The sequence below is a fragment of the Photinus pyralis genome, unplaced genomic scaffold (genome assembly GCF_008802855.1).
Source record: "Photinus pyralis isolate 1611_PpyrPB1 unplaced genomic scaffold, Ppyr1.3 Ppyr1.4_LG8, whole genome shotgun sequence".
NCBI classification, from domain to species: domain Eukaryota; kingdom Metazoa; phylum Arthropoda; class Insecta; order Coleoptera; family Lampyridae; genus Photinus; species Photinus pyralis.
The window spans coordinates 18,715,967-18,731,022 of record NW_022170819.1 but is presented as its reverse complement, the minus strand read 5'-3'; the positions used below and the strand labels follow the sequence as shown (position 1 = coordinate 18,731,022).

The 15,056-nt window shown below is 39.5% G+C and overlaps 1 protein-coding gene across 2 annotated transcripts in view; it reads left to right on the top strand.

Moving 5' to 3' along the window:
• Positions 1-11,114, top strand: part of LOC116178196 (voltage-dependent T-type calcium channel subunit alpha-1G) — a 361,671-nt gene extending 350,557 nt beyond the window's left edge. For both annotated transcript variants that reach the window (XM_031497627.1, XM_031497629.1), the window contains 14 exons: positions 2,608-2,773; positions 2,854-3,141; positions 3,187-3,387; positions 3,432-3,581; positions 3,633-4,001; positions 6,083-6,217; positions 6,266-6,582; positions 6,631-6,823; positions 6,872-7,183; positions 7,232-7,450; positions 7,514-7,706; positions 7,753-8,322; positions 8,371-8,600; positions 8,650-11,114. In XM_031497627.1, coding sequence (XP_031353487.1) covers positions 2,608-2,773; positions 2,854-3,141; positions 3,187-3,387; positions 3,432-3,581; positions 3,633-4,001; positions 6,083-6,217; positions 6,266-6,582; positions 6,631-6,823; positions 6,872-7,183; positions 7,232-7,450; positions 7,514-7,706; positions 7,753-8,322; positions 8,371-8,600; positions 8,650-9,558 — 4,252 coding nt within the window. In that variant the 3' untranslated portion in view covers positions 9,559-11,114. The remainder of the gene's footprint in view (positions 1-2,607; positions 2,774-2,853; positions 3,142-3,186; positions 3,388-3,431; positions 3,582-3,632; positions 4,002-6,082; positions 6,218-6,265; positions 6,583-6,630; positions 6,824-6,871; positions 7,184-7,231; positions 7,451-7,513; positions 7,707-7,752; positions 8,323-8,370; positions 8,601-8,649) is intronic.
• The last annotated feature ends 3,942 nt before the right edge of the window (positions 11,115-15,056 follow it).

Below are 15,056 nucleotides of genomic sequence, written 5' to 3'. Positions count from 1 at the left end.
TGTATTTTGGAGAGTGCAATTCACTAAAAGCTGAAATCTCTCCACGTATGATACATATATTTTTGCATATTTTTACCATTTTCGATTTGCAACAGTTGCGATTAAATCGAATTTAGTTTTGCATATCTTGCTTATTCTGATATTCTTTGAATTTACATGATAGACTTGCATATTTTGCATAGTTTACCTAAGATGTATTTCAATGTTTGTTAGATTTAATCGATTTTAATTTGCATTTTTAATACATTTTTGCGGATTTTTATAACGGACGCGATCATGAAACATACTGCAATAGCCGGAAGGACGATTTATTGATTTAATTGATGTTTAATTTCATAATTTCCAAACTATTTTTTCTTTCTCTTTGTCTACAGTGTTGATGGGTGATATTGTGGAAGGTTTGGAAATTGCTCGCAATAGTTTGTCGTTTTCTAATGCACCTATTACTTTTGTTGATGTAGAGAGAAGTTTCTCAAGCATATCCATTTATGTGACTGATAGTTTGAAAGATTTCCTGCTGCTAAAAAGTGTTCTATTTCTTCAAAAGGTCTTATTCTTTATGATGGGGACTACTGCGACCTGTATTGTTTCCAGGTTCTATTTATCTCCATCTCTCAGTTCTTCTATCAGTTCTTGCAGATGCGATTTCAAGCAGTATACTTGCCCGAAACACTTTTTCTCAAATTCTTTCACATGCAAGGACCTTCAATTGCTCTTTTGATGTGTTTACCGTCAAGGAGAACAGTGCCATTAAGTATACTACCATCTGCAGTGTCTTCAGCAAAGTCAAGATTGTCTGCAGCCCAAATTATACTACTTTTCCAAGTTTAAAACACGACTATAATCAATGATGGTCGATTGAAACTCTCCTTCATTTTTCTTCTCTGTCCACTGCCTGATCACAAAAAAACTTCTTTTTCGTAAGCAACGGTTTATGACCTACCTTGTAACTTCCACATTTCGTTGAATACACTCTGTGGATGCCTTTTACTCTGTAGACGTTGACTGAAAACACTTATGTACTTGTTTTAAAGCCTATCAATTATACTTGTGTTGATAACACTTTTGTAACAAGATCGTAAATAACGTAGGATTATTACTGAATTGCGCAAATTTCCCACTTTCTAGAGCTCTATTATTCATACCACAACCTGAAACATACATTCACTTGGATATAGATTGAAGTAGGCGTACTCTAATTCGCCATAAAGTGACTTCAATACAAAACAATTCTTTTAAACAACGGGAAAGGGAAATTGATATTATATTGTCTCGATAAGAAACTTTTCCTCAAAATCCGGTGGCCGGATGTCAGATCTGGTGGTTTAACATGTGGCAGAGATAAGGCGGCCCATTTTCCTTGTTGTCCTTTCAAAACTTGAAGTAGGTATACAAAATTCAAATTTACAGAAATAGATTACGTTGAATAATATAGACAATCTATGTGTAATTCTATATTTCTACACCTATGTAAAATAAGTAATGGATAAATGAACTGTTGGGACAACAGCAGGACGTTTATTTTTCATCTAAAAGTAGATTATATATTTTTTTAGTGATGTCTGGTAATCCTTTTCTTGGATTCTCATTGGATTGTCAAAAAATTGCTTGGGGTTCACCATGTCCTTGAAGTAATACAACTTAAACGTAACAAACCACAATATAAACTTTAAAGTTAATAAATAAAAATAAAATCAAAAATCTTGTCTGAATCTATCTCGTAACAAACTATGAATAGGTATGGTATAAAACGAAAAGGGAGATTACAGATTTACATGCACAGTATAACTTAACTCACTTTATAGATGTATTTAAACAATAACATTCCTATTTAACAAGAGCCATTTTGGCTGTTTTAGTATCCTTGGTATGAACCTTTTCGGGTGCAAGTTTTGTCATCTCAAAGACGACCAGGGTAAATGTCCATCTATCGAAGACGATGATGACAAGGATAGAAAAAATTTCGATTCCTTGTTGTGGGCGATTGTAACAGTTTTTCAGGTACTACCTTTAATCGGTTTTGCACTTTTAAACCATACGAGATTTTTGCTTTGACACTTTCTTTTTGGCGGTGTGCGCACAAAAATGTCGTATCGTCTGCATATCCTCGACAGACTTCAGGTAAGTACTTTTTTTGTCTCAACTTTTCTGTTGCATGTCGTGTGCTTTTCTCTCACTTTCCTCTTTCGCTTATGCTTAAACGGTGTTTTGTATATGACATTTACCCACAACGCACCTTTTGATTTTTCAATCTGTCACCCCTACCACTAAGACATAAACACACTTATGTGGATTTTAGTTATACCTTGTAGGTTTAGAGAGCCATTAAAAGTAGTTAGAAAGTACCTACTAAAGAAATCGTTTTCGTATTTAGTAGACCATTTAAGCTTATTATCATCAGTAGACTTGTCAGTAATACGTATCTGCTTTCTGATGCACAAAAATTGTGGCTTTACAAACGTTTCCACTTTGGGCCACTAAGTTCGGTATGGGTGACAAAGTTAATCGGTCACGTTAGGTTTTGAAATTTAAATAATTGTGTTATTAATTTAGATTTAATTTTAAACAATTAACAAATCAGTATCTGGATGTTTTGGATTTTGGCAGCATACTGGGTATGTACCTGTTCGGTGGTAAGTTTTGCAAGTATACAGATACAGAAGGGAAATCGCGCGAGTGCACCTGCACCATGATCGTCACCCACGACAAGCGCTGTGAGTGCGATCGAAAACATTTCAACGACATCCTATGGGCGACGGTCACTGTCTTTCAAGTGAGATAATTTTTATATTATCTTTCGGTCCCTTCGGTCAGACCATTTCGTAATCTCTTTCTTTCTAAACGTACCCACAGATCTTAACGCAGGAGGATTGGAATATGGTGCTCTCCAATGGTATGGCGAAAACGTCTCATTGGGCTGCCTTGTATTTTGTTGCATTGATGACGTTTGGCAACTACGTTTTGTTTAACTTGCTGGTTGCCATTTTGGTAGAAGGTTTTAGTTCGGAGAGAAATGAGCGACGAGAACGGGAGCAAAGGGAGTTGGCGAGGAAAATGTCTTGCATGCTCGAAGCGTACAAGAGAGGCGCCTCGGATGGAAGCAGTCGATCGATTTCGACTTCGAGCGACAGTGGCCTACACGTGAGTAAATGACGATAATAAGCGCAAATTTACTTGCATCTTTAGGGGATGAAGAACGCTTGGCGCTCCGCCGAAGATTTGCATAAATGTAAAGACTTCAACGAGCCTCGGTGCTCATATTCTTGTGCCCACTGTGAGTGCCGCGAACGCGACTACTACTTCACCAAGGTGCTGGATTGCCACGCGATCAGTGATCCTAAATGTAACATCCAAAAGGAATCGTTTATGCTGAAGCAGCCAAGACAAGTAAGTAGCGATTTAAGCTGCAATCCTTACTCACTACATCCTAGGCATCGCCTCCTGTGATAACGCACACTGCTGCAACCCCTCAAGATTCACCCAACACCACTCTGGAGGAGTATCCAGAATTCCGCTACAGCGTCTGCGCACCCAACGAAACGATATGCGAGAGCAACATTTGTGATAACCCCAAAGTCTCTGTAAGTCTTCCCCAGTTTGAAATACAAGGTGACGGCAAGCTCACTTTGCAGAACAATGGCGTATCCGGCCTACTAAAACCGCCATCCCTATCGCCGCCGCCCGTTACCTTTCGCCAGTTTGAGAAACCGCCGGACGAGCCAATAAAAATAACCGCCGCCACCAAACTGATAACGCACAATGAAAGAGTCGGATCGAAAATCACGACGTTCTCCGAAAAGGTCACGATGCCAAATGATACCGCGAAACTCGATTTTGGCGAACCCGAAAAGTTAAAGATTCAACGAAGTTACTCCTGGAAGTTGCCCACCAGGTCTAGTCTTCGCAAGAAGAAGTGCAGAAGTGGATCCGATTCCGATGCCGTCCCCTTAAATAACGGAAGAGATCGTGCACAATGCAATGGATCGGGGATCGCGCGACATGTAAGTACGAATCCGTAAAAGGATCATAATTGCTACTCCAAATTCTGTGCCCGTATTATTAAAAAATACTAAGAAATGGCAAATTTTGCGTTGTATTCTTTTAAGGGATGAAGATATTGACACCAGGGGATACTATGCTCAAAACAGTCTTAGTACGGTAGTGCCAAAATAGCTCACTTATAGTGAAACCAGCACGAAATTTAACAAACTAAATTTCCTAAAAAAAGTTGACCGGTGACGAGTAAGGGTTGTATACATGTGCGCCCTCCCTTGACCAATCGCTTTTCCAACCGGTCCGACAGATTTTCCAACCGGTTGATCAAGGGAGGAAATGGAACTTTGAATTCCCCATAAGAAATAGCATGCGATTTTGAGCAGAAGTGGCCCCGAACTCTCCTACCCCATCTACTTAACGATCTTAGGGGTCCCCCAAGCCGGCAGGGCAATCTCAAGCTTACTCTGTCCTTAGAGCTGGAGAAAAAGAATATAAGCAGAGCCATCTAACTTTCATTTCTAAACGACGAACGTTTTGCGGCACTTTCGAATCTCGGTGGCAGTCGACTAGGTCTGGATGGCACGAATAGGCTCCTACCTTGTGTAATACTGGTGATGCTTTTTATGTGTTGGGACGTAGGACGTAATAGGGGAGGGAATTGAACAGAGATGTGCCAGGAAAAAGGAAATCCTGGCATTACCCACACAAATTCAAAAAATAAATCACAACTAGGGCAACAAAATTTTTAAAAACGCAAATCCAACATCGCAAATCTATTCGTAATAAAAATCAGGTCATTGGATCAAATACAAATACAAAAAAATAATAAAAGCGACATCATAAATGCAAATGGAAAACACAATAAATCAATTTTAAAATGCGTGGTCTACTTCGACCTCTGCCACGATTAATTTAACACGATAAGAGCTTATTATTTCCATCTACAAATAATCTGTTGGTGTAGTTTATTTTCTAATTTTGGACGGTACTGTATCTTGATATTCAAAGACTGATACGAATTTAATTTAGCATTTAGCAAATGTGTAATAAAGGGACTTTATCAAAGTAAAATTTAATTAGTTTCGAGTTACAGAAGAGGAGGTGATTTCATGCTGGTTTCACTAACTGCACTGTTTTGCCATTTATATTGCTGTGTGCAATGGTATGTGGTCACTATACCACCCAGCAGACACTTACCTAGCTAGCTCAAATTACACAAATTAGTTTTTGTCCTTTTTACATTCTCCTAGGCACGACCGGGTTCAGACACAACCAGAAAATCCTAACATTGACTTATACCTCTTATAAACTTGAAACTGAAAGAGCCACAATCAAATTCCGTAAATTTCCATGAAACCACTATTCAAATTTTGAATAAAATCGGAAATAACATTCGGATAAAAAGAAATGAGAAAAACCTGACATAGAAAACTAGAACCCAACCTGGATTTCAAATTGGGATTAAAATTTGCTCCATAATGGAAAAATTACAAGAATTTATTCTAACATATACCTACATCACAATTTATTATTATTGTTATGGTTGGTGTTTCTACGTTGCTACGTTTTTTATTTTTTAAATTCCATAGCCTACGGGACTACCGGTACCAAAACTAGCGTCTTCATTCTTCCTATTTAAACAAAAAACCCCTTAGTTATTCCCGACGAGACTCGAATTTCCATCTATGCCGCCAGAACTGATAAAACACCTGCATCGCTTATCTTGCACGTGGCATTGTTCGTCGAAATACCAATTATTTCTTGTCCGATAACAACTTTTTATCAACACCTAACCAGATAAAACTGTAAAACTCACGTGAAAATTTCCATTATATTTTCTCTAAGTTACTCGTTTTAAAGTTATCATACAAACTAAATACAACAAACGAAATTTAAGAATTAAATAATTACCCACTAAATTTACAATAACAAACTAATGTTTCCAATTCTGTATCTATTTGAAATAAAAAATTCTAAATTCTACAAATCCGACTTACAATTCGAAATTTTTATTTGCAATTCAAACTCTTAAAAAACCCTGGGACTCTTCGGCACTTTTATGTGAAAGCAATAAACTGAATTTTAGGCAAGCCTTCGCAATGACTCGCTGCTTGAGTCCTCGATACGAATCCAAAATGACACCCAGAAGGACACGCCGAACAACAAAACCGCCCCAAACACATTTCGCAACAGGTCCAACACGTACAGTCCCATGTCTCAGGTGAGCATCACTAACCGAACGCCACCATCTATAACCGTTACCTCGCAGGTGAAATGGACCCGTCAAAATTCGCTCACTTCGAATTTGGCGAAGGAGTCGAAAATTAGTTCCTTTCAGGCGCAATTTACGAAGAACGCCAACCCGACGGTTACCGGAAAGCACGACTATAGCGTCGAACCGAAATCGGTAAACACGGGCGCCTCGGAGCGTTCGCTGCCGAAAATCAACCTCGAGGAGCTTTCGGACAGTTCGAAGATGGACGAGAAGGTTTCGAGGTGGAAGAAGCTCCTCATATACATTGAGCCGAAGAGCTACATGAAGGAGCGGGATGAATTTTCGTTGTACCTTTTCCCTCCCCACAATCGGTGAGTATCTATGTACTTGTGTTCGCGTGGTGCTCACTCAGTCTTTAGGTTTCGCAATTTGTGCACTTGGCTCGTCGATCAGAAGTGGTTCGATAACGTCGTTCTGCTGTTCATTGCCATGAATTGCATTACGCTCGCAATGGAGAGGCCTAATATACCGCCAAATAGTACCGAGAGGGTTTTCTTACAGACCACCAATTACGTGTTCACAGTAGTTTTTGCAATTGAAATGTTCATAAAGGTACGTCAATTTGGTGGCTGCACACCACTGCCATTTATCTCGTTTAAGGTTGTGTCTTGGGGTATGTGTTACGGACCGGATGCCTACTTCACCTCTGGTTGGAATATTATGGACGGCTCCTTGGTGATCATATCCATAGTTGACCTTCTGATATCGTTAGTCAGCGAGTCGAGTCCCAGAATCTTTGGCATACTAAGAGTGTTTCGGCTGTTACGATCTCTTCGTCCACTCCGAGTCATCAATAGAGCACCTGGGCTGAAGCTAGTCGTACAAACCTTGTTATCGTCCTTGCGCCCCATCGGAAATATCGTCCTTATTTGCTGTACGTTTTTTATCATCTTCGGAATTCTCGGCGTGCAGGTAAGCAGTGGATGAGGTAATCGCGACGCTCAGATTGAGTTTTTTCAGCTGTTCAAAGGCTCGTTCTACTACTGCAAGGGCGAAAATGCGAAAGGTGTCCGAAATCGAACGGAGTGCTTGGATCTTCCGGGAAATACGTGGGTGAACCAGCAGTATAATTTCGATAACTTGGGCAAGGCGCTCATGTCCCTTTTCGTACTGAGTTCGAGGGACGGTTGGGTCAACATCATGTACACGGGTCTGGATGCTGTCGGGGAAGATCAACAGGTGAGCACAGCACACTATGGGCTATATCTTAGGGGCTGGTATTACAAAATAATTCAATTCCAGCCGATTATCAACTACTCGGAGTGGAGGCTGCTGTATTTCATCGCGTTCATTCTATTGGTCGGCTTCTTTGTGCTAAACATGTTCGTGGGGGTCGTCGTCGAAAACTTCCACAGATGCAGAGAGGAGCAGGAGAAAGAAGAACGAGTGCGGAGGGCGGCCAAACGGGCTCTACAGTTGGAAAAAAGGCGTCGAAGTAAGTAACGCTAAGATCTCGCCTGCACTGACGCCTCCTGTTTCAGAAATGAACGAGCCCCCCTATTACATAAACTATTCACCGTGGCGCCTCTTCATTCACAGCGTGGTAACATCGAAGTACTTCGACCTAGCGATTGCGGCGGTCATAGGATTGAACGTTGTAACCATGGCGACCGAAAGTTATCGAATGCCCGACATTTTGACTTACATTCTGAAAATTTTCAATTACTTTTTTACCGCCGTTTTTATACTTGAGAGCACCATGAAGCTGATCGCTCTCGGTTTCGTGCTGTACATGAAGGACAAGTGGAGCCAGCTGGACGTGGTGATTGTAATACTATCGGTAGTGGGTATCATTTTAGAAGAGCTCAAGTCTAACATTATCCCAATTAACCCAACCGTTTTGAGAGTAATTCGCGTAATGAGGATAGCGCGCGTCCTCAAACTGTTGAAAATGGCGAAGGGAATCAGGGCGCTGCTGGATACGGTGATGCAAGCCTTGCCACAAGTTGGAAATTTGGGACTGCTGTTCTTTTTGCTGTTTTTCATTTTTGCGGCGCTAGGTGTGGAGCTTTTCGGTCGTTTGGAGTGCTCGGATAGGCATCCATGCCAAGGTAAGTTTGAGGCGATCAATAATGTGGTCTAGAGGAGGTATGTTGCAGGACTCGGCGAGCACGCTCACTTTTCCAACTTTGGTATGGCATTCCTCACGTTATTTCGTGTTGCGACCGGAGATAATTGGAATGGAATTATGAAAGATACTCTTAGGGAGGATTGCGATGACAAGGCGGATTGTGTGAAAAACTGTTGCGTTTCGGCTATCATCGCACCAATTTTCTTCGTGATTTTTGTGCTCATGGCGCAGTTTGTGCTCGTCAACGTTGTGGTTGCTGTAAGTTGTGCGGCAGGCACACGCTCACCGCTAGCTCGGTTTTTTGCAGGTTCTGATGAAACACTTGGAGGAATCGCACAAGCAGATGGAGGATGAGCATGATTTAGATACTCAACTGGAACGCGAAATGCAGCAGAAGCACGAAATGGAAGAGCAACGCGAGCTATGCTTGGCTCTACAAATGGATTCCGAATGCTTTCAGCACAGAAAGCCCTTAACTAAGGTCCTGTCATTACCATCCAACTTCACTTACAATCCCTCCGGATCGAAACAACAAGAGCGCCAGCCTAGCCTTCGGGCACGTCGCCAAACTCTCCACAGTCACCAGCCAATCACGCTTTCTCATTTGGACGACATTAAGGTGATCGACGAATCCGTTTCGGACATCTACAACATAAGTGAAATGTCGCACTTCTCCCCCCACGAAACGCACGACCGAAACGGCTTCGTCCAAACCCAAACAGACTTAGATGACATAATCAACGTCTCCCAACACGAACACCTGCTACGCTTACCGGACATTGACGAAAAATGTCCCCTACCAAACATCAACGAGTCCTGCGACACAAACCTCCTCCTAGGCGTACCGACCGAAACAAAACCGCTACACCGACTCTACGGCAGCACGAAGCAGCTCTTCGTCAAGCAAAGATCGTTCGACATACCCGAAGAGGTGCCGTTCCTTTCGTCGGCGCTACCCGACGCAAAATCGGAGACCGACATTTACGACAGCGATTTAAAAATATTGAAAATTCCGAAACACGACTCGCAAGAAAGCGTGCAACGAATCATAACCGAAAGAAGAAAACTAGACGAAAACCTAAAAGATATTAACCAATACGATATTTTTGATATAACGCACGGTAGCGAGGAGAACTTAGTTAAGACCGACTCGGACGATAGGCAGGAGTGCGAAATTTATTCTGAATTACAGGAAGCCGAAAATGACGACTGCTAAAGAGTTTTTATCCAAACTATTTTTGTACTTAGTATTACGAACGATACTCGTTTTATTTGTGTAGGTATTTTAATGTTTTTACTTCACAGGATTAATAGTGCGTAAATAGGTAAGACAATTTTCTCTTGTGGTCTGAATATCCTAATTGCTTGCGCAGTAGGAGACTCTCGTGCCCATTTGATGCCGATGTTCCACAAAAATAGTGAGGCCTCAATGTTTTACGTAAACTGTTCCTATAGTAAGCATCAATTCGATGTATTATACTTATGGCATTCAGGTGGTGAGTTTGAGCAACCAATTTCTTAATCTGGCCATATTCAAATTGTCTGGGCCACATACATTTAAGGGAAACAGGGTACATTTTGTATCACTTTAATTGTTGCTCTTTCTACATCTTCCATGTTGAGTCAAACCCTATTTAGTTTCAACTCGTTTGAATGGATTTTTTTCTCACGACCCATTTTCAGTATTTGTATACCTTCCGTTTTATTATTTAGCCATAGAATAATGCAACCTGGCTATAATGTAATAATTTCTGTATATCCATCCAGTTCTTGTACGTACTTTTATTACTGATCTACTTTTGCAAGTTGAATTCTAGGTTAGTTAGTAGGGGTAGAGAGATAAGTAAGAATGGATGTTCGCGCAAACTTTTCATCTTGCCAAGGCGCCAAAATCAATAAATCGATCACTTACAGTACCCCAGGAGTGGCAATTCTGCACTATGTGGAAATAGAAGCCAGGCAGTGGGGTTTTTAGCATATTAACACAAAAACTTTGTTTTAGAAATTGTGAAACGATGTAACTTAGGCAAAAAATCGAAATCAAATCAATGTTAGTGTCTTTTCATACTGGCGAATTTCTGTGGTAAACTATTAGATAGAATATTGTAGAGTAAATTACTCTTAAATGTAAATATAGTATTCTGGAGGACGCAATAATTCTGTTGGTGTAAATTACAAGGTTCATTTTACCACTACTTGCAGATCACGGGAAACAAGTTGACATAAAAGACAATCCTAACAGAGCCTTTGGCTTTAAAGTATATTTTCCTTTTCGCTTGTATTTTAAATTAGTTTAAATGATCTGAGGATGATAATAACATTTGCTATTATTCTCCGAGGTTGTCTGTGATATATCTCTTTCTAATTAGAAAAAGTTTCCGAATTATATCTAGCTTTTAGACTTGCACTCGTTAATGGCTCTCATTTAACATGAATCTACTGACACTCCCGCGGCGGTTTCATTTCAACAAACACCGAAATCCTTTATTTTGGCAATAAGAGACATATCAGCACGGGAAGCGAGTGTCAGCTGGAGCTGGTTTAGAAAATTCACAAGGAATTAAAATCAAAAAGTGCTGTAACTGTAGATATTCTAGTAGATTAGAATCTTCTTCTACCCGTGCCTTTAACTCTCTGAATAGAGTACTATAACTTCTTCTACTTTCAAGCGATTAATCGTAGAAGTTAAATTGGCTGTCTGTATTGTAATTAGTTGTAGGTTAATCTTAGTTAATTAAGTGATGATGGGAAAATAAAATATTGCGGTTGTAATTTCATTTTATTTTTCACCAAATCCTCTCGAACTCAATTGTCCAGGTAGTCATGACAATATAATATAAAAAAATTGTCACAAATGTAAAGTGTTTACCTTTGCCGCCAGTACGTTTACGTACTGGTTAACTGAGCATAAAAAATTTTTTATTCAATGGTTTGGTATAGTCAACGGAAAGGCTATGTGTGTATTGTTTACAAATTATATGTGATCCATGAGTCCCAGCCCAATCCCACTGGAAAACTGGAACGTTTTTGTCCCGAACCATAGTTCTACGTCATAGACCAGAAATAAAACCACTCTTCTATAAAAGCAGGTGAGTAGGTATTTATTTAATGTCATCTCAGTACTAAACTACGTAAAAGTAGCTGTCCATGGTTATAGAAATGTCGCTTTTCTACAACACTGATTCCTTCACACCAGATGGGTTTCGGACTGACGAGCACCTAAATCTCTTAGTTTTCCGTCGCCATTCTGCAATGATAATCGCAATTCTTCCTTTGGTATAGAAATATACACTTTTCAGGGCACATCTTCACAGCAATGTCTTGGTGTATGTCTCTGCTGCCTTTTTAATTTTCCTCTTTAGAAAAAAATTGATAACAGCGGTGCTTTTGGACAAAGTACAGAAAGTTTAATCAATCATTTGGTCAAATGAACAAAAAAGAATAAACAAAAGCGTCCGGAAGTGACGACTTGCACCAAGAAAGAAATTTTGTCTGCCTTCATCTAAAAAAGTTACAGTAAACAATCAATTTTTTCATGTTACATAATATTACACTTTTGCCGTTTATTAACGATCCCACAGATATAATTTTGCATTGTCTATCTGCCTGTTGTCTGTCTGTCCTCCTGCCTGCCTGATCGTCTGTCCATGTGCATCACGATAACTTTGAGCAGAAACGTCGAATTGGTTTAAAAATTAGTACGCATTTTCTCAAGGATAGGTATAAAAAAGGTCGCTTTTGTTTTTCAGCTACGTAGACTAGCGGGACAAAAAGTTACAACCCAAAACCTAACCAAACCTTCAAAAAATGGGGTTACTTACTGGCCTCTTGTTTCCCACATCCTTTTTACTTGCACTTCTTCTCCGAGTCGGTTGCAGATGTCCCCACCAGCTCAGTTGTCTTTGTTCTATACATTTTAGAACTGGCCGACTTCTGGATTGTTTCGTTTCTGATTCTATATGTAATCTGGTGATCCCCATAAAGTATTTTCATTTCTGTTGCTTGTATTTTCCTTTTCTACTTTTTTTTTCTCGCTTCCGATTGTGAGGATAGGTTTGCAAAACTTTATTCTGGGGTTGTATCGACCGCCTTTTCTAAATCGATGAAGGCAAAATGGGCATTTTTTTCCTTTTAATAATGACTTATTTATTATTTTTTGTATTGTGAACATGTGGTTTCAGGTGCATTATTATTGTTCCCCGTATCTTTTGTTGAATAATCCTCGTATCAGTTGTAACCTTGGAATTTGCAAACGCGTAGTTTCTCGCGCGAAATTTCTTACGGCGCGCGCCGCCAATTGTCACTAGACGTGATAGAGTTCACTTCGTTAAACAACTGAAGCATTAACGAAAACGAGTGGAATTGTAATTGCCGTCATCCGTATGTATTATTAATTATTTGGCGATTAAATTCGGTTAATTGGGGATTCCGCATCAATTTGGAAATTGAATTTCACCCCTTAACTCTGATATGAGGGGGATATGTTTGCGTTAACCTTCTGGCTTCATCGTAAGTACTCCATTTGCAATTTTAATCAGCTTGACTTATCTCTTTTCTTTGAGTTCCGGCTAATATTTAAACCGATTGTGGCACATTTATTTATACTTAACCCTCTTATTTAAGAGGTATGTACATTTTGAGGTTGTCAACGAACGAGGGTTGCATGTAATTTAATGGGAGGAACCCAAAGATTTTTCCCCTTCAGGAACATAAGATATCGCATTATTTATTTGTTAATTTCAGTATTTATGCGTACTCTATTGAGTTATGGTCGAGGTTGGTGCGCGGATGCGAGGGTAGTCTGCCCTTCCTTGTGAAGCGGGTTGTACGTTTCATTGAGCATACTACATAAATAAGCGAGGCCCTTCTGGCATTGTCATTTCAGGGTATTCCGAGCCCTGCGGCTTGGGAGATTTCTTTTATTTTCAGATTTATGGGAAAATCCGGGATCTGAGCTCACATCTCTGGATGGAATCAATTTAAAGTAAGGTAAGCGTTACCTTTTCTATGTTTTCTTGTACATATTTGGCATACACGTGTGAATTGTTGCCCGACTTTAATTTCCTTGTGAAAACTTGTTCTGAAGTCAATAGTTAGTAGAATCGATTATTCTTGATCAAAGCTTGGAATAGGATTCAAATTATTCATTCAAGTTATTAATTTTTGTATGTGTAATTTTTTGAACATTTGAATTTTTACATATTACGATATCTCCTTGGGGAGTTTATTTTTGATTTCATATCTAATAGCAATAAACCAATCTCTATTTTAAAACTTAAAATGACTTGTACTCTTTTTAATTCCCTCGTATCTTCTCAATTTCATACGGGGAGAGCTAAGCTATAAATTGCGTGGCACTCAACCTGGGTAAGTGCCACGAAGAATCCGAAGATCATTTTGCTCAGAACGAACTATCGCCGTGCAAGTTTCTCAAGCTCTTATTTTGTGTTTAACCCTGAGCTAGTTGGCCTTTTATGCGGCGTGTTCCTATTCCCCTATAATTTTAACATTATTTTGTAGATGGCTACAATTACTTACTTTTCCCAGTCGCGCGATATTCTTTCTTCCTTCCATGCCTTGTTAAAAATTTTTAGTAATAAGTGGCCTCCCTCTTCTCCAATTACTTTTACCATTTCTGCTGTTATTTTATCGTGTCCTCGCGCTTTTCCTGTTTTTAACATTTTAATACTTTCTGTTAGCTCTTCAATCGTTATCTTGTTGTTATTTTCTATTGTCTGGGTCTTTCCATGTCGTTCAGTTTCTGTGGCAGCTCCAACCTGCTCCACCTGATCATTATTTGTTGTCTTTCCGTACGTATCAGCCCGTTTTTATTTTTTATAGTATCTGTTTTTTTTTTGTTCTGCCTTTTCTAAGAACATTATGGTCTTGTAGAAAAGTCTCTGGTGACTTTTGCTGTCCGTTTTAATGTGTTCCCCGAACTGCGAGGCCATTCGGTACATTGCATTCCGATCTCTGCGGCTTGAGAGTTTTCTTTTGTTTGCAGGTTTATTATGGATCCGAGAACCGAGCTCACTTCCCTGGATGACGTTTAATTTACATTAAGGTAAGCGTTGCTTTTTTATGTTTTGCTTGTATTTGGTCTATACGTGCGCATTTCTGTTCGGAACATCAATTTCTTTGTGGAAACTTTTTTTAAGATCATAAGTAATCCATTTAATCTGGTATATTTCAATTTTCAAACATCCCATTGGGCTGACCATTTTTAGTTTGCCATTTAATAGTGACAATAAACCAGCATTTATTTTGGTACTTGAATTGGTTTGTACTCTTTGTAATACCGCCGTATCTTCTCAATTTCATGCGGGGAAAGTTAAGTTAGAAATTGTGTGGCGCTCAACCCTTTATTTGATAAGTCCACCGAAGTTAAGAAGATCATTTTATCGCGAACGTGGAAGATTCTCAAGCTCTTATTTTGTGTTTAACCCTGAGCTAGTTGGCCGTTGCGGCGGGTTTGAAGTAACCCGGCGCCAACTCTACCTACCCGTTATAATTTAATGATTTTACTTAATTAATTAATTTTATAAAAATAAAACAACTTCTATTTGAAACACTTTTTCGAATAAGACACTAACAGTCCCATTAAAATGACATTTAGAACTTAAAATGAGTCAAACGAACATTTTGAATAAATAAGAAGAATAATAAATAAGGACGGGCCCCTAAATCCCAGTGACACAAGCCCACAAAGATCTT